General features: G+C 40.5%; 1 protein-coding gene and 1 pseudogene across 1 annotated transcript in view; one reads left to right on the top strand and one right to left on the bottom strand.

The window, feature by feature from the left end:
• Positions 1 to 2,131: 2,131 nt before the first annotated feature.
• Positions 2,132 to 13,382, bottom strand: LOC146544154 (uncharacterized; annotated as a pseudogene).
• The window catches only part of LARS2 (leucyl-tRNA synthetase 2, mitochondrial), an 81,387-nt gene continuing 72,263 nt past the window's right edge, over positions 13,140 to 22,263 (top strand). The window contains exons 1-3 of the mRNA XM_019616578.3: positions 13,140 to 13,300; positions 15,302 to 15,557; positions 17,208 to 17,336. Coding sequence (XP_019472123.1) covers positions 15,303 to 15,557; positions 17,208 to 17,336 — 384 coding nt within the window. The 5' untranslated portion in view covers positions 13,140 to 13,300; position 15,302. The remainder of the gene's footprint in view (positions 13,301 to 15,301; positions 15,558 to 17,207; positions 17,337 to 22,263) is intronic.

Here is a 22,263-nt window from a genome sequence, read left to right as displayed (position 1 = left end):
TCCAGCAGGCTACTGTCAGGCTGAGGAAAACTCTAGATTTCCTGAGACACTATATACTGTGCTACCTTTCCTCAGCTTCTAAATAAAGGGCTTTATGTAAAATGAAAAAAAGTAAAACAAAACACCTTTTACTTCTTTAGTGATCTTTGCAATCATGAAAACCATGGAATATCGCTGAATAGGTTCAGTCCAGGTAAGGAAAACCTGCTGCTTCCCCTACATTTTAGGGGGAAAGAAGGAAATAGAAAGGGGATCTATAATGATGAAGAAGCCAACAAATTTCCTTCTCAACAGGATGCCAAAAGAATCGAGGGCACAGGTCATCTTCTCATCTCAGCTTCCTGTAGTGGCTAAGGACACCAAAATAAGAAGTAGGATCCAATCTATAAACACTGGGCTTTGTGGCTGGTGCAATCACCATAATTCAGTGTTTTTTTGGCAATGGGATGGCCTACATGGATGGCATCAGGCTTGAGTTCACCTGATGGGTTTCATCTCTCAAACAGGAAAGAGTCATTGTGGAAAAGCTAGCAGGGCTCATTGGCAGGGCTTTAAACTAGGTTTGAAGAAGGAGGGAGTTAACATCAAGCTTACCCATGATAAGGTGTGGGCTGGCATAGGTAGGTTAGAGGGACAGGGTACTAGTAGGGACCCTCAACCTGCTGCCCTAAGATGTGCTGGCAACACTGCAGCTCACTTGAAATCTTGTAACAATGAGCCATGGACCACTGAGGAAATAGGAGAAGGGAGCAAGGAAACTCAAGGGAAAAACTTCAAAGGAATGAAGGAGTTATCCTCCAAGAAGATGACAAGGTCAGCTGTACAGCTGAAGTGCCTCTACAGCAATGCACGCAGCTTGGGAAACAAACAGGAGCTGGAAGCTACTGTTTTACTGCAAAACCACAATGTAGCCATTGCTGAAACTTGGTGGATTGATTTCCACAACTGGAGTGTGTCTATCAATGGCTACAAGCTGTTCGGAAGGGACAGGCGGAGGTGGAGGGGAGGCGGTATTGTCCCCTGTATGAAGAACAGAAGTTAGTCAACAGAACCCCCAGGGAAACTGTCCTCAAGGACAAAGTAGGGGAGAAGTGTTGGCAGATCTTTAAGGAAGCTTTTCTTAGGGCACATGAGCTCTCCATTCCCAGGTTCTAGGGAGTCAGGAAGAAAGAAAACCAGCGTGGCTGAACCAGGACCTGCTGGTCAAACTAGAACAAGAGAAGAAAATACGCAGGCAGTGGATGCAGGCACAGGTATCCTAGGAGGAGTATAGAATTGCTGCTAGGCTGCATAGGGATGAGGGCAGGAAATCCAAAACGCAACTGGAACTGGACTTGGAAAAGGGTGCAGAGAAGAATGTGAAAGGCTTCTACGAATACATGAACCAGGAAAAGAAATCCCAAGAGGGTGTACCTCTCTAGAGGATGACACAGGCAGGCTAGTAAGAACAGACAAGGAGAAGGCTGAGGTACTCAACAACTTTTTTGCCAGGGTCTTCACTGGCAACTGCTTTTCACACACCTCTCAAAAGGATGGGTTGGAAGGTGGGGACTTAGGGAGCAGTGTCGCTTCCACTGTAAGTGAAGATCAGGTTTGTGACTGCCTGAAGAATCTGAACATCCATAAGTCCCATTCAGATGCATCACAGAGTACTGAGGGAGTTGGTTGACATAGTTGCCAAGCCACTCTTGATGATATTTGAAAAGTCATGGTGGTCAGGTGAAGTCCCTGGTCACTGGAAATAAAGGGAATGTTGACTCATTTTTAAGAAGGGTAGTAAGGAAAACCCAGGGAACTACCACCCTGTTAGCCTCGCCTTTGTGTCAGAGAAGATCATAGAGCAAATCCTCCTGGAAACTATGTTAAGGCATATGGAAGGCAGGGAGGTGATACAATTGGCATGGCTTCACCAAGGGCAAGTCCTTAACTGAATAATCTAGTGGCCTTCTGTGATAACGTTACTGTATCAGTGGACAAGGGAAGATCCATTGATGTCTACATGGACTTCAGTAAGGCCTTTGACATGGTCCACCACAACATCCCTCTCTAAATCAGAAAAATGTGGATTTGAAATGTGGGCCGTTTGATGGATCTGGTTGCAAGATCCACCCAGAGAGTGGTGGTCAGTGTCTCAATGTCTGGATGGAGATGGGTGATGAGTGCTGTCCCTCAAGGGTCAGTTCAAGGATTGATGCTCTTTAATATTTGCATCTATGATATCAAAAGAGGAATTGAGAGCACCCTCCGCAAGTGTGAGCAGATGACACCAAGCTGTGGGGGAACAATTGACACACCTGAGGAATAGGATGGCATCCAGAGGGACCAAGACAGGCTGGGGTAGTGGGCCCAAGAGAACATCATGAGGTTCAACACATCCAAGTGCAAGATCTTGCACCTGGGTCATAGCAACCCCCACTATCAGTACAAACTGGGGGATGTAAGGATGGAGTGCAGTCCTGCCAGAAAGGACCTGGGGGTACTGGTGGATGCCAAGCTGGACGCGAGCCAGCAGTGTGCCCTCACAGCCCAGAAAACCAACTGTATCCTGGGCTGCATCCAAAGAAGCATGGCCAGCTGGTCGAGGGAGGTGATCCTGCCCCTCTGCTCTGTGCTGGTGAGGCCTCACCTGGAGTACTGCATCCAGATGTGGAGTCCTCAGTACAGGAGAGACGTGGACCTGTTGGAGCACATCCAGAGGAGGGCCACAAAAATGATCCAAGGGATGGAACACCTCCCCTGGGTGGACAGGCTGAGAAAGCTGGGGCTGTTCAGCCTGGAGAAGAGAATGCTCTGGGGAGACCTGAAAGCAGCCTTTTGGTATCAAAGGCGGGCAGAAGGAAGGGGACTGACTCTTTGTCAGGATCTGTTGTTACAGGACAAGGGAAAACAGTTTCAAACTGAAAGAGGGGAGATTTAGATGGGATATAGGGAAAAAAATTCTTACAATAAGGGTGGTGAAGCATAGGAACAGGTTCCTCAGAGATGTGATGGATGCCTTGTCCCTGGAGACGGGCCTCTGAGCAACCTGACCTAGCTGTAGATGCAGGGGAGTTGGATTAGATGACCTTTAAAGATCCCTTCCAGTTCAAGTGATTCTATGATTCTATAATTGTAAATTTAATGACTAATTGTTCACAAAGCCTGATGATGAGTTTTAACCATGTGATATCTAGGAGACCAGAACAAAAAGCACTCTTACTCTCTTTTCAGCAGGTAGATAATCAGTCAACCAGCTAAGTAACCAATAAACTGTAGTTATCATGTTCCTGTGTCTTCCTTACTTCTAGGAAAATGAGTCCCAATAAACACATGCCACGTGGTAGCTTCTCACACCAACATTTTACAAATAGTAGCTACAATTTGAAAATACAGAACAATATGCCAGACATTCAAAAGATTTGTCTTTCTTAAAACATGAATTTTATCTCCAAAAACTACATTTACGTGCAGCCCTTGAACAGTAAGTCTACAGAACTGAAACTGTGTCTAGCTTGAGGCAGAGAATCCTTGGAGGCACTAAAGCAGGAATGGATTTGTTGATATCATTAGAAAGCGAAGACTGTCTACTATCCTAAGGGATAGAAATCATTCAGTGTGCGTATGGTATTTCATAAGATACTGAGCCATAGGACTGCCCAAGAATCACCTTTTGCATATGTGTTATGGACCATTTTAGAGTTTCTAAATTTTCATAAAAAATTGAATTTCATTTCTCCTCTCTGATGGCATGTCTAAAGGCATGCTGCAGACTTCTTATACACCTTTTTGTCTTCCTATTTCTCCATTCGTCTTTCCAGATTTATGAAAAGATAGGCACTAAAAATCCTGAACAGTCTTTAAGGAATCTGAGCATCCCATTAATGTAAAAGCAGTGCTAATGTGTGCTGGAAATTCTAGATATCAATCTGCTTTCTATTTGTTACTCATCTACTGGGCTTCCATATGGTAAAGAGTAGAAAACAATGTTTAAATTAGTGTAAGGTAATGATATAAGTATTGGGTTTGCAAAATGTCAAAACTGTAAACATTATATGCACTGCTTAGTCTTAGCACTTAGCACAGGAAATAATACAGCCAGAAAAACCTGCAGAAGCACGAAGACTCAAAAGTAGGAATCTGCATGTTTTTATATACAGAGTATCTGAATGGTGTCTTGGCATTTTGTTCACTGTGCAAATTGTTTTTCACAAGGTCAGACTGAACTAAAGAAAGTTTGATTTGATTGCTGAAGCAATCCTGAACTCCTTACACAGGACACAAAGACAGGACACTTCGACAGGTCACCTGAGAATCACTGTGGGTCTGCACAGCTAGAGGCAAACTTGCCTTGAATTCCAGACTACAATTTGTCTTTGTTTATTTATGAGAACAGAATCTAAAATGAGCCTTGCTCTCCAAAGAGACACTCTCAACCATTAAAAAAATTGCAGCCACGTAAAAAGCCTTTGGTGAAATACAAGTGCCTAAGATTTAAAATAGTTGTTCTTTTTTTTAGATATAGCATATAAATCTCAAGCATCTTCTATTAAGCAGCAGTATACTCCATTCTCTTATATAGTTTCTGTGATATCATTTTCTTTATTTTCAGCTAGAAATAGAGTGGTGGGTTTAATAACATCAGATCCGAATATGTGGTGTCAGTTGGTATGGAAGCATTACAGTGCATTTGATTCTCCTATTAGTCTTATCATTGGGAAACAAAAGGATTTCTATCTAGTACCAATGAATTTGAATAGTGCATGTATTGTAGATAACAACCACAATCATTCTATGAAATGAACTTATTATCTCCATAGTCTACAAGGGATTAAGATAGATCTGTTTGATAGCAACATCAATAAATTAATAAAAATAGAAAAAAAGAAAGAAAGAAAGAAAGAAAAGATTAAAGTTAAGTCATAGTAGATGATCATTAGGAAAAACTATCAGACTTCAAACGGCATGTACAATGCTTCACCAGTCCTTTTTTGCTTTCTTTCCAAGGAAAATTAAATTAAAAATTCCTTTAGCAGTGCTCAGAGCTGCAAACAGTGCTAATAAAGAATAGAAGGTATCTGTAATTGTATGAGACAGAAGGGGATCATAATAGCATCATAATTTTTCCAGCTGTAATATCTGCAGTAATCTAAAGCAGCACAATGGTCTCTGCTGGCCTCGCAGCTAAATAGCTGTCACCATTCCCAGATGTGGGATCCTTGAGGCTTTCAAGCTGTACAAGTTGGAGCAGCCATGTGGCTGCCCGCGTGGCCACAACTGCAGGCTGTGCCACTGGTACAACCCCTTTCTGAGACTTGGCTCTCAAACTGGTATTTGTGTCCCCTCTCTTCTTTGCCATTGGGCTGAGCCTGACAACAGATTATTAGCACTCCTCCTGGAACTCTCACGTTTTTCATTTATTGTGTTTGTTGATCACAGAGTCCTTATTGCATCAGTAGTGTGGCACACAGACTTGCACTGAACATCACACCATTTTTCACCAAAAACACTTCTGCACTGCTGGCCTTTCTGCAGATTCTCCTCCCCACACAGGCACGATGAGAAGCAGCAGATTGGTACATAAAATAATAATTCTAAAATGCAGAGGTATCCTGCAACCAGCTTTACAACAGTCCATCACGTCCAGAGGGCACAGCTGAAAACAAAAGCATTTACAAAAGCGATCCTTAAACCAGGCTAGTTCCCTGAAGTCCATGAAGAGAAGGAGGCTCTGACTTAGATGCCTTGCATTGCCACCAGATGGTCTTTCTGACTTAGTGAAAAGCCTTCCTCAACTAAAATAGGCCCTGGCCAACAGTGCCTCCAGAGCAATGCCCAGCATGGGCTCCATGTGGTGCAGTTCCTTTTGTGCATGCCTATGGAGAAAGTGAGCCGGTTGCTTTACGCAGAAAGTGGGCACAGTGTCCTAGCACAACAAAACTGTCTGCTTGCCTTTTGCTGTACTTCAGTGCCTCCTTTATCACCCAACAGCAAGGTGTTGTCATGGTTCAATTATTAAAAAATGCTAATAGGGAAAGGCATTGAGTCCATGACCACTGTTCCCAGGCTTAGGTCATTCTTGTGTGAACAAGTGATTTTATGTCGATAAGGAATGAATGAAGGTACATCCTTTGCTGAAATTGCATATCCTTTGCTTGAATCTTCTTTTTGGGACAGGAAAGCACAGAACATCCTCTCCTGCCCATCTTCATCACATCATTTCAACATAAATAAAGAATGCTGAATGAGCTTATCTGGTACATCTGGTATGCCTGCAAGCTATGCAGGAAGGTTTTTTTCTGAAAAATATGCTAAGGAACTTTCCCCCTTTCAAAAGTTAACTTTTTTATTAAAGCATAAGCAGTTTTGAGGGGTCAGAAGAAAGCGATTTACAGCTTTGCACCTGTAGGACCTTCAGGCTCCCCACTATACTGCAGGATGTGATTCAAAGCTCATGTCTATAGGGCAAGGTCACTTCAGAAGGTAATTCAGAATTTTTCCAGGGAAATAAGTTACAGTACTTCAAGGGGCCTCCTCTATTACCAAACACAGACCAGACCCCAGCTCTCTACAGAGATCATGTCACATCACCTTTTCTGCTAATGGGTTGAATTTTGTCCTAAAAGTAGTGCAGTTTATTGGAAGAGGGAGGTTGTTTCCACTCTTGTGGAAAGTTGTTACAGGACCTCTCTGATGCAGTAGTGAGAATCTGATTTTCTTTCTAGTCTAAATGCAGTATGTCTAGGTTTTATTATTAGTTTCCTTAAATGGTTCTTCCCTGTTCTTGGTAATAACCCAAGCAATACATTCTTAGATGTAAGTCAGTATCCTGCCGTAGCCTTTAGCATGCAGTCTCAGCAGTGCTTTACGTCACCTCTCATATAACACGCTGTGTGGTACCTCTCTGCATTCATTGCAGATGAATTCATCTTTCTTACAGAAATGTGGCAGGGACTGTATACTGTGTTGCAGATGTGCATTCATCCATGCCTTTACAATGAAACTTTCTTTCTGCTGGAAATACCGTGTCTGAAGTGCGCTATGAGCATGTCCACCTATTTCACAGCTTCATTCCACAGTTGATTCATAGTTATCTGGTGATCATCTATGATACCCAGAATTCTGTCTGCCTGAGTCAGCTCTTCTCACTTAGAGAAGAAATTTCTCATTAACCCTGAAGTGCACATCCTTACATTGTCTTCTAATCAAACACTGTTTCCCATTTATGTACCTGTCCAAGTCAAAAAGGTTTTAATATACGATTGTTGTCTTCTGTATTAGCTGTGTTCCTTCATCTTCAGATTTCAATAGCACACCTATCATATTCATATTCCTGTGTAGGTAATGAAAATATTACCAGCACTGGTCCTAAAAGTGACCCTTGAGTAACTTTTCAGTAACTTGCTTCTTGGCTCTTGTCTCTTCTTCCCTTTCCTCTGCTCTTTTCCATCAGTCAATTCCTTCCTGCCTTTCATGTCCTCTGTAATCTCCAACTTCTTTTGCTTCATTACTATTTTGCCATTTAGGAGTGTATCAAGTGCTTTACTAAGGTCCAAATGAGATTTACCACATTTTCAATTTTGGAAAATCCATTATCTCATTTAGGGAAAGCTATCAGGTTATTCTAGCACTGTGCTCCCTGGTAAACATGGGCTCCTTTCATCTTGTTTTCAGTTCAGCTAGCAAGAATAATGCAATCATTCTTTCTCCTTTAGTAATTACACTGTATGTAGAAATACAGGGAAATGAAAAACCTAAATCACATTTTGTTCCATGTGGGGCATGTTTATATGTGATATGTCTGCTATATTTTTATATATGCAGGCAGTATCTACACACATACTTAAGTGTGCATGTACAACAATTTCCAAGCTGCAATGAGCTTTTTAGTATAAATTAGTATTTTAACTTTTCCACCCAATACAGATCTTTTTTTTGTTTGTTTTTTGCTCATTAATTTTAAGACTGAGATATTTTCATCCTGTTCTACTGCTGTCCTTCCTGAAGCCTGCTAACAGCTGAAAAGACAACCCTGGTGTGCAGGATGATTTTATCCAGCACTCAGATTGTTTCCTGCTGTCAGATATCATTAGAAAGTTTAAGTGCAGTCTAGATGTTGGATAATTGCTATGATGAAGTTTGGCCATCAGTGTAAAAAGCAGGTTGTTATAGTGAATGGAAAGTGTCCATTCTCCACCTATTTTAACATGAGAAAAGAAACATCATCACACAACAAGGGGTTCATTTACTCTGTTTACTCTTTCTTCTCTGATGCGGTAGTGCACGATGTTGTAAATCACAGTTTTTCTGTGAATGTGGGTGATAGGGACCGAGACAGCCCAACAATCTCCTGTCCAACCCAAAGGGACAGGTTTCATCATTTTTCTCCTGCTCCATTCACATCCCTACACTGTTCTCCATTGGATGATCCCTGGCTTCGTTCTGGCTCTGGCAGTCATTGAGCCCTTTGCCAAGCCAATTCACCTCCCTGATGGGACAGGCAACTGTTTGATTTTCCTGCTGTCCTACTCTGCAGCCTAGCTCCAAGAATTGCGCTCCAACGTGTAAAAAAGAGAGGCTATCAGTGCCAGATGCATCTGAGTCGTGGACAACTTACTGACAGTACATCACCACTAGCAGAGTCCACTGGTTCACTAGGACAGCTTAGAACTTCAGAGATCTTTAAAACATCCTTGTTTTTTTTTCAGATTAAAGGTAAGAAACATCAAGCTCTGAATGCTGCATAAGTGTAGTTTTGCTCTTCGCTATGTCTAACTAGCTTTGAACAACAACAAAATTGTGCCAGTGAATTAGAAGGTGGCCAAGGCGGATAAACAGCATGGATTACTTTGCTTGAAAATTGGATTGTTGATGAAGGAAAGAAAACAACAACCAAAAGTGTATTGATTTTGCAAACATCTCTTCACCTCCAGTACGCATTTAACTTGTACAGGTACAAGTTAAATTATTATTTAACAGGTACACTTTAACTTGTCATTTGGAATTCTTCCCCTTGAGATCTGGTCTCAGATGGGAGATAGGGCTTTGAGAGAAGGTTGTTGGCTTTTTTTTTTTTTTTTTTAATTATATAGTCTATTAATTATTTTTTTTTATATTCTCTAGTGCTACTCTTTACACCTCTGCAATTCAGTCACCTGTGTTTGTTATCTGACCTTATGCTTTAAAGCAAAACCTCTAAATACACATATATGTTAATAAAGTGAAAATGAAATTCATAAGCAAAAGCAGTTCTAAAGGAGTCTAGTGGAAAAACAACAACAACAAGCAAACTAATTACATGAAACAAGGCTGGATTTGAAATATGCAGGCAATAAACATTATTTTTTACTCTAAGTACTGCCTGTTACTTCTCTTTTCAAAAGAAGCCAGAAAAATACCAGAAATATTTTTTATACTGGAGCAAAAGAACAATGCCAGGAAACACTAACATCAACTCTAGTAACTTATACAGAAATGTGGAAAGCATGTCTATTTAAGTGACAGACAACTGGGGCACTTCTGCAGATTCCTCATACAGGAACTAATGAATTATCTAATGACTAAATTATCTCCGGGCTTTGTGTTGATTAATAAAAATGCTAACAAACAAGGCAGTGCAAATGCTGTGCAGTTCCAGCATGAAAAAAGAAACAGAAGACTACCAGCCACATAGAAAATAACTTACTATTAAGGTTCACAGAAAGGTAAATACTAATGTCATTGTATCACTAATTTCTCATAATGAGTCTTTGCAAATGGCCCAGATTAACAAGCAAACCCAAGGTTTTGTTTGGGAAGGTGGGGATAATGGGAGAGTGGGTAGGTCCCCAGTTTGGAAAAGTCTGAGGATCTCTTGCATTCACTACGTTACAGTACACCCTACTATTTGAAGGCTTCATAGTTTGATATTCTGGCTGGAGTCCTTGGCACATCTGGACATTGAATGTAGCAATGTACTTGGTATAAACTCTGCTACTGCATTTATTCAACTCATGTACACAGAAATTAAAGAACAAAGCAGAAGTACAGTAGCCTCTAAACCCTCTGTAATCTTCAGCAGTATCTCAAGCCCTCTAAAAGCATCACTGCCCCGGTCTTTTTCCCTGACTCTTTTTGTGTTTGTCTTACACGTAGCAGGTAAATTATTCCACTTTCACAACTTGGCTAACCTTACATCCATCAGAACATGCAGATAGGGCACAGAAGACAGAAAAGGTGCATCAGCTGTTGGTGAGTGAGGAAAATATATGTTAAAAAAGTAAGGAAACGTTAGTATCAGCATTTGGAAGAAAGCTTTAATGTGTGTTTGGCTTTTCTCCTTAGACCATATGCAATTTCTTGAACTTCTTGGTGACACTGAATCTCAGTGAAAACTTTTAAAATGGTGATTCCAAATAATTAGTGCTTAGCAGATTGGGAACTCTACTAATTTTATCATGACTAAACCAATGAGCAAGCCCAAATGCCAGATATCAGCATACATGTGCATGTGTTTTTTATCTTCCTGGATTATCATGCTGCTCAAAATAGCTTTGCTCTTCTTTCTTTCTGTGTCTGTTTTTGATTGATCTCAGTTTACCTCACTTCTTTTTAATTTGTTTAGAGACAATCACGCATCTTGTTTAGCTTCATCTGATACTGTCTACCTTCCTCTCTATCAGAATCCACATGCAGCGGAATGAGCTTCAGTAAAATCAGTGGGAGAGTGACACAAATGAAAAGATCAGTGTATTCTTGGAGTAAGGTCCTAGTAGTATCTACTGCTGACAGAAGTCATCTTCTATCTGTCCTGAAATAATACATAACTGAAACCTGTGCTGAATGTTTTTTACTTGTTTTTCAAAGAATCAGAGAATAGCTTGGGTTGGAAAGGACCTTGAAGATCCTCTACTAACATCCAACCCCCAGCTAATCAGAATTGTATGGGAACTGTTGAGTCATGGCCTGAACCACTGATTGATCACCCGAGGCAAGCACTGAGTCAGCCATGGAGCACAGGTGAAGGCAATTCAGCTGTGTGACCAGAAGGGGTGGAGCCTGGCTGTACCTCTTCTAGACCCCATTTAAGGGCTGATTGCCACAAGGGAAGGATTTTTTTCTGGAGGGTTCTCCTTGCTGAAGCTTTCTTTTGCAAACCTAGAATCTTCTGGTATAGGTGACCAATCTTCTTTCCTTCCCTTGTAGCACCTTTCCATTGTCCTGGTCCTTTTGTTATTGCACCTTTGTTGTAATGTCTTTTCTATTGCAGTGATCTGTCTAATTGCTACAAGAATCATACCACCAACTCCTCCCAGAGGGAACTAAAGAGTAATTGAAAATGATATTTATTCCTTATTTTTCTCCATTTTATTTTTTTTTTAAATAGTGGATGCTAAGTGGTGCATGTAGGCAGACCTCAGTGTAGTGTTGTTGTTCAAGAGAATCTCCATCCATTGACCCCCCCCTCCAGTAGTACCTACTTTAGCAGCATGCACATCTCAACAGTGTTATGATGAATGCCTGACCTTGACCCACATCCACTTTGAATTGCTGCATAATTTGGTGAATATAGAAGTGCTTGAGGCTCCACGTGGGCCCAGCCCTAAGTGCTCCCAATGTATGGTACGTCTGCACTTCTGTGTAACATCCATCTAGCTTCCTTGGAGGCATTTAAGATTGCAATTAATTTAGTATTCATCTAAACAGATTATCCTTAGCTTCAAGCGAATGAAATTATAAGCAGATTGTGAGGATGAGAAAGCATTTTTTTTTTTAGTGAGATGAATGGATTAAAAAATAAGACCAACGTCTGACGACTCAATCAGCTATAATCTTGATGGCAGGCCTTGAGAAATATAGGTCAATATGTTTAATGTTTGGTACTTTAACATTCCAGAGATTTAGATAATTCTGAATTTGAGAGCAATTGGATTTTCAAAATGTTTTAAAGACAAGATGGAGTAATTCTCTCATATTTTGCCACCTCCATTCAGTCTGATCTCTACCATATCGTGTCCCAGGTTGAGGTGAGAGGTGCTTTATTCACAAAGTAAAGAAGCTTCCCGCAGGGACTGGCAGCTCTTTTCACTTTAGAAGTGGGAACTAGCTGAATCCAGCAGAGATCACAAAGCAGATCTGTCTACTGTCATAGTTTACAGCCCAGTGTATGAATGAGAATTGAATTCCACTATGGTTCATCTTGATAGGCAAGGCACGGGTTGGGTTGAGTGCTCGCTTATCTCTCTGTCTAACAGGTAGTAACCTTGGGCAGAGAACTAGGGGATATGAGCTCTTGAATCAGAAAATTCAAGAGAATCAGGAGAGCTCATGGATCAGGGACAGACTTCTCAAGTCCCACATGCCGCGTAAGTAAATAAGAAGCCAATCCCTGAATGAACTAAGCCAGTATCACTTTGATCCTATCTAGATAGGTGTGCAGAACATCATCCTTCAACATGCAGACATGTTGCTGCTGCTCACAAGATCCTGGAGCAAGGTCTCAGGTGAGGACTGACCCGTGTCTGTCCCCTGCATACCAAAATTATATGTACAGCTCTGGCAGAGTTGCAGTAGTTTGTTTATAAGCAGTGCAAGTATCAGAGCTGCTCTCAGTTTGCTTTTGTGGCAAAAATCTTACAGCATAAACAGACTTGACAGGTACACACAGCCAAGCAGAAAGTTTATTTGGTAAACACGTATTTTTAGTCACATAAGAAGGCTTTGGCTCTGGCAGACAAGAAGCTTCACCTTAATGTAAGCATTGCGTTGCACAAACAGAATGTGTTGATCTAAATTCCAGCAGAAAAACAGCGCTCAATAAAACGGTTTAAAAACTTAAAGAGCCAGTTGTTGCTGGAAGCAAAAGGGCACAATCCACAGGACTAAATAAATGTATTTCTTGTTCCTTGTCCGTTATGACAAGCAACTTGCAGTAATTACAAACAACTCTGAACTGTACAGTGTTGACAGCTGGGTAAGACATTTTCCAGCCAGAGCTAGAATTAATTACGCTGCTCTAAATTGTCTTTATTGACTTCTGCTTTATTTTTTTCTCATTAGAAAAAAAAGGAAAAAAAAACAAAACAAACCCAGCACTACAACGTCCCTTCACAACGCAGCAGCATCCAACAGCCGCAGGACCATCGCACCCCATACCCAGCAGCCCGACCCGGCAGCGTGGGACAGGCACTGCCCAGCCCCGCCCCACACACACCGCCCCACTGCGCGTGCGCGTGGAACGGCGCAGGCGCAGAGCCGCCGCCCCACCCACCCCAAGATGGCGGCGCCCAGGGTGGGAGGCGGTAGCTGAGGGCGCGCGTGTTGCGCCGCGCCTTCCCGCGCGCAGGTAACCGTCCCCCGCCTCCCGCCAGCACGTCTCCAACCTCCGCCCGGCCCCGTCCGCTCTGCGCCCTCCGCGCCTCAGTCATCCTCTCCCTCAGCTTCCCCGTTGCTCTGTTGGTTCTCCCAGGCTCCTTTGCCTGTGTCCTACAGCATCACTGCGATGCAGAATCTCGAGCTGCGTTCCTTTCCATTCTATCAGTCCGACCTCATGCTCTTTTCAAACTACTGGGGTGTGCGGTACGTGGCGCGCAGCCTGTGGCAGTGGGAGGGGTGCCCGTACCTGTGGCACCATTCCTGTCCTGCGGCTGTATGCACACATCAGGAAAGGTCACGCCGTACATACCCTGCTTGTGCTGTCTTCCTGTGTCCTACACGGCCTGAGGAGTGCATGAGGGGGGTTGGGGAGACCGCAGCCCTCACCTCAGTGCTGAAAGCGGCTTCTGGAGGGAAGGACAGAGTTCCTTTCTCTTACAGAGCCGAAGTAATAGGGTTAATAAAGTAACAGTAAGAATTACAGTGAAGTAGGCAAGTTACTAAGAAGTTGTTTCTAATTTTGTGCTGCATATATAAATGCCATCATGCTGTAGAGGCCAGGAAATTGAGTGGCTTCTGAGTAACTCATACGCAACTGCGCTTGGAATCCTGAGTCTAGTTCTGGATTTGTTATTACAATTGAGAAAGGTTTTAGAGATTTAGCAAGGAGAAAGTTCAGGGTGTTGCTTTGTGTAATTAAAGAGTATTTAAAAGAGGCTGCTCGTTAAGGAGGAGAGAAAAGTGCAATTCTGGAGGCAGGCAATGAGGCGGACAGGGAAGGCATGTGTATGCATATATGTGATGTACATTAAAGATGTATAACGTGTAATGTGGGGGGGGATATAAAAGTTGGTTTATTCGTGGTGGTTTTATTTAATGCCTTATTTTCTACTGTAGGAAAAAAATCTGGTAAAATCAGTAAATGTTTTGTATCAGAATTAAATGTTTTGTATTAGAAATAGGGAAGCTAGCAGGAGCAGGGAGATGATCTCTATACTCTGCACTAGTGAGGCTACACCTCGAGTACTGTCTTCAGTTTTGGGTCCCTGACTACAAGAAAAATATCAGGGCCTTGGACCATGTCCAGAGAATGGTAACACATTGGAACAGGCTGCCCAGGGAGGTGGTGCAGTCACTGTCCCTGTGTTCAAGAATCGTGTGGATGTGGCACTGAGAGACGTGGTTAGTGGGTATGGTGGGTGTGGGTTGGCGGTTGGACTAGCTGATCTTAGTCGTCTTTTCCAGCCTTAATGATTTTATGCTTCTGTATCTTATTGGGACCAGTCATGAGCTTGAACACTATTTGATCTTTTTCACATCTGAGTAATTTTTATTTTGGAACGCTCATTCTGAAGCACATGAGGAATTCTTTTAATTGCGTTTTCAGTTTACGGAGAATAGATCTCTCTAGAACCAATCTTTCTTACCTTATTAAATCAGACCTGTTCTGAATTGTATAAGCTTCCCAGGAAGTTCTAGCAGGAACCTATACTGACAAGGAAGCCTTTAGCACAATACTCAATTTAGAATACCTAGCTGAAATCTACTAATTATAGTAATCCTCCCCCATCTCTTATCCTTCATGACAAATTCAGGAGTTTTACTGAATAATTTCATCCAACTTCCTCTTCTCCCTATATTCATCTAAATGATTACTAGCACTGTTAGCCCACTTCTGTTCAGTCAGCTGATTTCCTTGGGTCTTCAGTGACTAATGCTGCTTTTATGGGAGTTGGAATGCTAGAGAAGAAATCTATCATAACAATGTTGTTCAATGCAAGGTCCACAGTTCATTCTCTTAGATAAAACATAAATGCTTGTATAATTTAAATCATGGGAATAAAATGCAAATAGAAAACAAAGTAATCTAAACTGAGCAAAAAACATACTTCAGAGTTACCAAGTTTCTGTATAATCTTAGTAACCTCTGCTCTGTATTGGAGACTGAGCTGTGTATTTTTATCTTTTTCAGAATGGACACCATAGCACTAAGAATGCAGTCGGTTTGTCAGAGAGTTGGTGCCTGTTCCTCATGTTTGAGCAGACAACTGAATGGCTTCTTGGCACTCATTAAACGGCAGAGGAGTCCGGTTCCTGCTTGTATCAGAACTATTTACAGCGAGACGGGGAGATGGGAGAAAAACTATGGGCAGGAGACAAGGAGAAGAGTGGAAAATTGGTGGTTCCCAAGAATAAAGGAGCAGTTCTGCAGAATTTCAGAAACGGATGTAAGCATTGTGAGAAATTTAGAGAAATTTGATGTTTTTGTTTCCTTAAAATAAAATTAATTTAAAAATCCTTAATGCAATTAGCTCACAATGATGAGATGTATATTATAGTTGAGAGGGGAATATTTTTATAAAATAGTAGATTATTAAAAGCAAATACTGCAGTAGGTGGGAGAAGAAAGGAAGAACATGGTGTTCAGCAGAGTATGAGCTTGTAAATGTATACAGTGTTTACTCAATTATTCCTTCCAATTTTGTATTACATTCAGAAATCATTTAAAGCATTAAAAGAAACATCTTTTACTTTCATAACTTTTTGAAGTAATGTTCTCTGTGGTAATGACAAGCTATTATATTGGGCACTGTGATCTTTGTTGCAGGAAGTTGATTTTTTAAACAGTATGTTCTATTTTACAGTGAGTTAGAAGTACTGAGTAACTTACAGAAAAAATACATTCCCATGCAATGAAAGATGCTGAAAACAACCGTAGCCTCTGTGTCTGACTCTCTGGTTTCTCAGTTATGCTCAGTCACATAGAAATCAAAATTTATTTTTGGCCCCCTCTTGTTTGCATGCTCTTTTATCCTAAAAATGTGCCCCTTCTCCAGCATAACAGACCAATGCTATCCAACTGTCAAAAGACAGGAAGGGGGCTTACTTTTTCTGACGAAGAAAACTGAGATGAAAATAGCAGGTGTGTGTACATCTAGCAAGGAAGGCATGAACTTAAGCCTTTTTCCTTTTATTATGTGCTAATACATGTACATGTAGATAGCCTGTACATATAATAGGTATGCTAGGTTATGAATGGCATTTTAAAGTATGTGTTTGTTTTGTCCTGACCATTAAAGTAGAAAATCTCTTATTAAGAGGCAATATGATAAATATGAATATAGAGCAGAGTTCAGAATAGCAAATCCCTATCTTCTTTTTTGTTGTTTGCACCGTTATTAAAAGAAAAATAATGTAATAGCTTATCAAGCATGTATCAAAGATAAATTCAGTGGCAATCAAAACATTTTAAGAATAAGTTATGGGAGATACAGTGTTTGATTTCCTCTGTAATTTTTGTCAGTTTACTCAAACCTGACTAAATTAAATTTCAGGATACTACTTTAACACTACTTTGTATCTGAGTGTAAGAGTAAAGCTGAGGAGTTTCACTTCACTGGATGTTTGTACCATTACAAGTGAGGTAGTTTCTCAGTATATTACACAAACTTGGCCATGTATGAGCACCGTATTCATTGTAAATACAATGTAAAACCCTTACTGAAACTTTAGAGAATTACTTTATCTATTGTTTTCTTTAATTGATTGGAAGCATTAGCAGTATGCAGGTAATGCCATACAGCTGCTATGGTACGGAATGGTGATTGTTAAGCTGCTGTCAATTTATCTTTAGTTGAGTAAAAGTTTATTAAAAATGTGATTTCAAGTGCCATATAACCATCAGTATAAATTGATGAGAGGGCTGTGAAGTCTGGTAAAACATCTCTGCAGGCCCGAACTTTGGAGTTTGCAGGACTTTTGCTAAGAATCTGAATTTTGTTTCTTTTCATGATAATTTGTAGTTTGTAATGTACACATGTATTTATTCCAGGGAAATGCTAACTCGTGGTTAAAACTTTCTAACAATTCCTTTCTAGAAATCAAGACCAAAATTTTATGTGCTTTCTATGTTCCCATATCCGTCTGGAAAACTTCACATGGGTCATGTTCGTGTCTACACCATCAGTGATGCCGTTGCTCGATATCAGAAAATGAGAGGGATGCAGGTAAGAAAGGATCTGCAGTAGGGTTGGTTTTTTGTTTCCTATTTGTTTGTTTTCTGTTTTGTTTTCTGAATGTGTTAATATAATTGGACAGGAAATTAGTATTTTCCAAAGTCTAGAAAGTCTTAGTTGGATTATAAGCTATGAATGCTAGGTAGTGACTTTTGGACTTCTGAATATTGGTATTTGAGACTGTTAAAAAAAATGTGATCTTCAGAGCTCACTGTTGCTAACTGATCTTTAGAAACTATCTCTAATGGTGTAGCTGATGCTGTTTTCTGTTAGTGTATGGCACAATGTCAGTGAGAAGTGTGGGCCACACTGTTTCTGTGAGAGAAGACTGAAGGCCTGAATGAAATCTATGCAGAAAATTGAGGGAGAAAAAGTTCATATCCTGTAGCTAGCAACATAAAACTGGTAAGCCTCAAAAGTCAGCACCATTCATGTCTCTGTTCCCTTCCTCCTTCCTCCCTCCCTCCCTTTTCTCTGTGCACTGAGCAGAAGGTATGGTTGGGAGCTTGGTCCCTGCAGCCTATGGATGAGATCGTGGTTGGTGTTCTGCCATGAAGTCTGGTGGGTAACATTTGAAGGATTTTGGTAGAATTGAGGCCTGAGTAACAAGCATTTTAAGGGGAGAGAAGACATTTGGTAGGGGGAATTTGTTAAGAATGTGGGAAAGAGGAACACAGAAAGGGAGTATTCTATTTTGGAGTAGGGAAAAAAGAAAGAACAAATCACTTTAGGCAAAAATCTGAGTCTGAAAAAGGAATGTATGAGAGAGAAGATCAGTAAAACAGGAATCAAAACCTCAGAGTGCAAATGAAGGTGAAATGGAGAAATAAATGTTGTTGGTTGTTGTACTAAGTGCAGTCTCCTTGCTAGAAATGCATGGATTTATTAGATTTATTACAGTCCATGAGACTCTAAAGGTGTTGTCACTGAATTAGTCAGTGTGTTGCCTTTCCAAATAGTGTTAATTTGATGCCAGTGATGGAACTATCATGCACTGAATATGTCCTATTTTGCAGGAATGCATTCTCATGCTTTTAAAATTACAAGAAAAAGGAATAAATAAAACAGACTTTTACAGAGGAAAAAAACCACAATGTCTCTTTTAATAATAATCTGTCCTAGCTTCTCTGAATGACTAGAATTCAGCTCTCTTTAAAAAAAAAAAACAGCCAACTGGAACCCTGATGAGACCCTTGTTCAAGACCACTGGACATACCATTTCAGAACACAGGTTATCTCTCAGCAGCAATGGCAGAGATATCAGCTAATTTTCTGTTCAGGAAATGAGAACGTGCTTCCTCTTGTTCTAGCTAAAGCAAAAGAAAATGATTTAAGCATATTAGAGTGCCTGTAGAACATGCTGAATTTCTATTAGAAGTTCTGTCTTCCATTGCATTAACTACTTGGAGCATCTGTTTATGCTTAGGCTGTGACTAGAGGTGGGCAGACAAGCAGTACAGCCATCAGGAAGCATTTAAGACTCTCAGATGATTTCTGAGTATGTTGGACTAAGAGCTGTTGTGCCAGTGGTGTGCATTAGCTTGCTCAGACTTCTACTTAACCTAAAAACTTGTGGTTTTTTAATAGTCATGCTAATTTCTCCATCAGCTAGACTCAGTCTTCATAACTTATTTTCTTCGCACTGTTGATTTATTTGGCTTTAGGTGTTTTCTCTGGATGTTTTCACAGTTACCCAACCTGTTAAAGATTTCCACTGTGATGGTTGTATGCTGTGATGTAGTTGTCTTATTAGATACAAAATGTGATATGCCCAATAAAATTAGTTTTCCCTGTGGTCAGGGAATTATTGAAATTCCTCTGTACACAAAAAGAAAACTTCAAAATGATACACACTAATATATATTTTTAAAGGTAATTGTATTGCTTCTTTATTGCAGGAAATTCAGCATTAGTATTGCATATTTGAAAATTCAGTGACTGCTGATGTTTACATAGCAAATGTTTGTTATACAGTGAAGAGTGAGCAGTTACTATGAAAAACATAGGTGGAAACATTTAGACTCAAAGTGCCCAAGGAAAGCTTCAGACTAAAGCAACTTGTCCAGCAAACAGCAAGGAAAGGTAGCAGGGAGGGAAGGTTATTTCTACATTACTTTATATGGCTGAGTAAGACAGTGATGTATGTTGAATAAGATGGGTTTTTTAGAGAACGCCTTCACGAGAGAACAGTAAACTTCTTTCATATTAATTAAATCTGAACAGGCAAAGAATTGGCTTATTTGATAAAATACTTAAGGGTAAATTTGAATGGCTTTGCAAGTGGATTAGAGTTCCTTTAGTAAATTAGAACTGTTCTTTGGGATGTGTTAGTGGAATTTCTTCATACTGGTGGTAGTTTGATATCTTAGCTGGGAAGGGGTTCGGACATTTAGTGCTGTATTCACTTTTTCAAAAATGGAACATTAGTATTTCTTTTTCCTGGCAGGATATAATCTGTTCTCAATTAAAATAGAGAAGTGATACACTCCAAGCTGCCAGAAAGCTGTACTTCACCAACTTGTGAAGTGGGAAAATACGTTTTTTTTGCACTTTTTCCTGAGCTTTTGAGATAAATATTGCTTCAGCATAAAGCCATAGATGATACTAATGACAAACAACACTGAAAATGGGCAATCAAACAGATCACCTAGTGAGCAGCAGCCTTATCTGTGATGCATGAATGCTAGTGATTTATTAAGTGTTGTGAAGGGGGGGGGGGAATTAATGCAAATGTAACATCACAATAGGCAATCACTTCTTCAATGTCCTGATGAGTGATGAGCTTTGCTGTGTTTGCTGTAGGAGCTACAGGAACGGATCTGTGGCAGCCCTGAGGTAGGCAGCAGCACTGTGCCTTCGGGGTCAGCATGTTGGGTTGTGCTGATGGGCACTGAAATCCTGTTTGTTTTACTGGAAGATCTGACCAATGAAACGCTGTCTGGTAGTCCAGCACTCCTCAGATGCCTGTGGGCAGTGTGTGGGAAGCAAACTCCTTAGTGCATTTGTGTTAGGATGCTGGCTAAATATTTAGTAGAATACATCTGTTAGAAGATGATGACTTTACATTGTAATTACTAAAGGTGAAGTTTGGAGACTTCATGCAGGGGCTGTAAACGCTAAAGATTACTTAGCATGAATGCACTGAGCCACGCTCTTATCAAAAAATAGCTTGCATATTTTAATTTACAATTTCTTATCTGATAATAAACAAATATGGAGCTAAAATATGGTTTTCTTTTCTCTGTGAGCATGTGTGTGTGTTGTGAAGTCAAATGCAAGGGTTTTGTAAGAAGTTAAGAAAGTTCCTATTCATTAGTTGAGAGTGCCAAGTACAAATTATAGATAGTCATGGTGATTTTCACCATGGCAGATATTTCCAGTCAGCCACTGCTCAGGGAAAAAGTATTTACCATTACTTTATCATGCTATCATTATCACGTCTTTGATAAATTCCAAAGTGGATAATTTTTGCCTCTCAGAGGATTGAAGATAATTCTCTTAGCAATCAGTAAGCAGAGTGATTCAGCTCAATAGTTCCTGTGATATCTTTTTAATAAAATTCTGAATTGAAATTGATAGCACCGTGAGGCTCTCGTATGAGTTGTACAGAAATGAGAATGGTCATTGGACAGTTCTGGTGAAATTCTGGTACACTGTGATTGGATTTCCTCACTTATACTCAAACTGCTCCTGATAGATGAGATTGGAATATTTTCAGTAATATTTCCACAATATCCCCAAGTGACCTAAGGAACACTTTCCTTTTATCCAGAATATCTTTTTTTAAATTGGATGTATTTTCATTAGTTGTTTTCCTTTCCAGCAGTGAATCTTAATACTCTTGAAATTGCAAAAGTGAACGGAGAGGCAAGTTTAATTAAAACTTCATAATGAATTCATCAGTAGGATGTGCTATTTCAATACATTCCCATTTTCCAGTCAATATTAGTTGGTATTCTACACCACTCTTTGTGTGTTAAGTTGATGTGGCCACTGGTGAAACTATTTTCTGTGGTACAAATCATGTGGAAAATATAACAGATATCCTATGTGAATTGAGCCTTAACAAATACCAAAGGTGTTAATTAGCTCACTCTATTACATTTTGAAAGAAGGAGGGAGAAAATGAGATGCTAGTTTAAATGCAATTAAGTTAGACAAAAATGTGAGAGATTACGGAGGAGAGACACCTTTGTTTTCTAAATGTTAGAGATAGTGTGTGGACATGGAATAAGTTTTTGTATTTTGTATCTTGTGGGAATGAGAACTAAATGAGAGCGTTATGTAAGCGGAGTTACTGTGTTTTGATTAAAATCTGTGTGGGTTGATTATTTTTTAATTTCAAAGTGCTTTATCAAAGTGCTGGTGTGCCGCATTGTTACTGCAGAGAATCACTGAAATGCTTCTTGCTAGACTGTGCACGCTACTCAGATTCATTATTTTAATCTATTTCCAGGTGTTTCCTGTCTCTTTGTTCTTCTTCCTGGTGGTGGTGGTGGTTTTTGGCTGTTGTCATCAAAGAATCATAGAATTATCTGAATTGGAAGGGACCTTTGAAGATCAGGTTGCTCACAGAGTGGTTCAGCCTGAACTTCAGTATCTCCATGTATGGGGCGTCTACTAGCTGGGCAGCCTGTTCCTGTGCCTCACTACCCTTATTGTAAAATAATCTTTCCTTATACCCAATCTAAATCTCCCCTCTCTTTTTCCTATACTGAGGACTCCACATCTGGATGCAGTACTCCAGGTGAGGCCTCACCAGCACAGAGCAGAGGGGCAGGATCACCTCCTCACCATGCTGGCCATGCTTCTTTGGATGCAGCCCAGGATACAGTTGGTTTTCTGGGCTGTGAGGGCACACTGCTGGCTCATGTCCAGCTTGGCATCCACCAGTACTCCCAGGTCTTTTCTGGCAGGG

Source organism: Meleagris gallopavo, chromosome 6 (assembly GCF_905368555.1).
Source record: "Meleagris gallopavo chromosome 6, MGAL_WU_HG_1.1, whole genome shotgun sequence".
In the NCBI taxonomy this organism is placed as follows: domain Eukaryota; kingdom Metazoa; phylum Chordata; class Aves; order Galliformes; family Phasianidae; genus Meleagris; species Meleagris gallopavo.
Note: the sequence above shows the minus strand (reverse complement) of the source record. Positions and strands in the feature narration are given on the sequence as shown.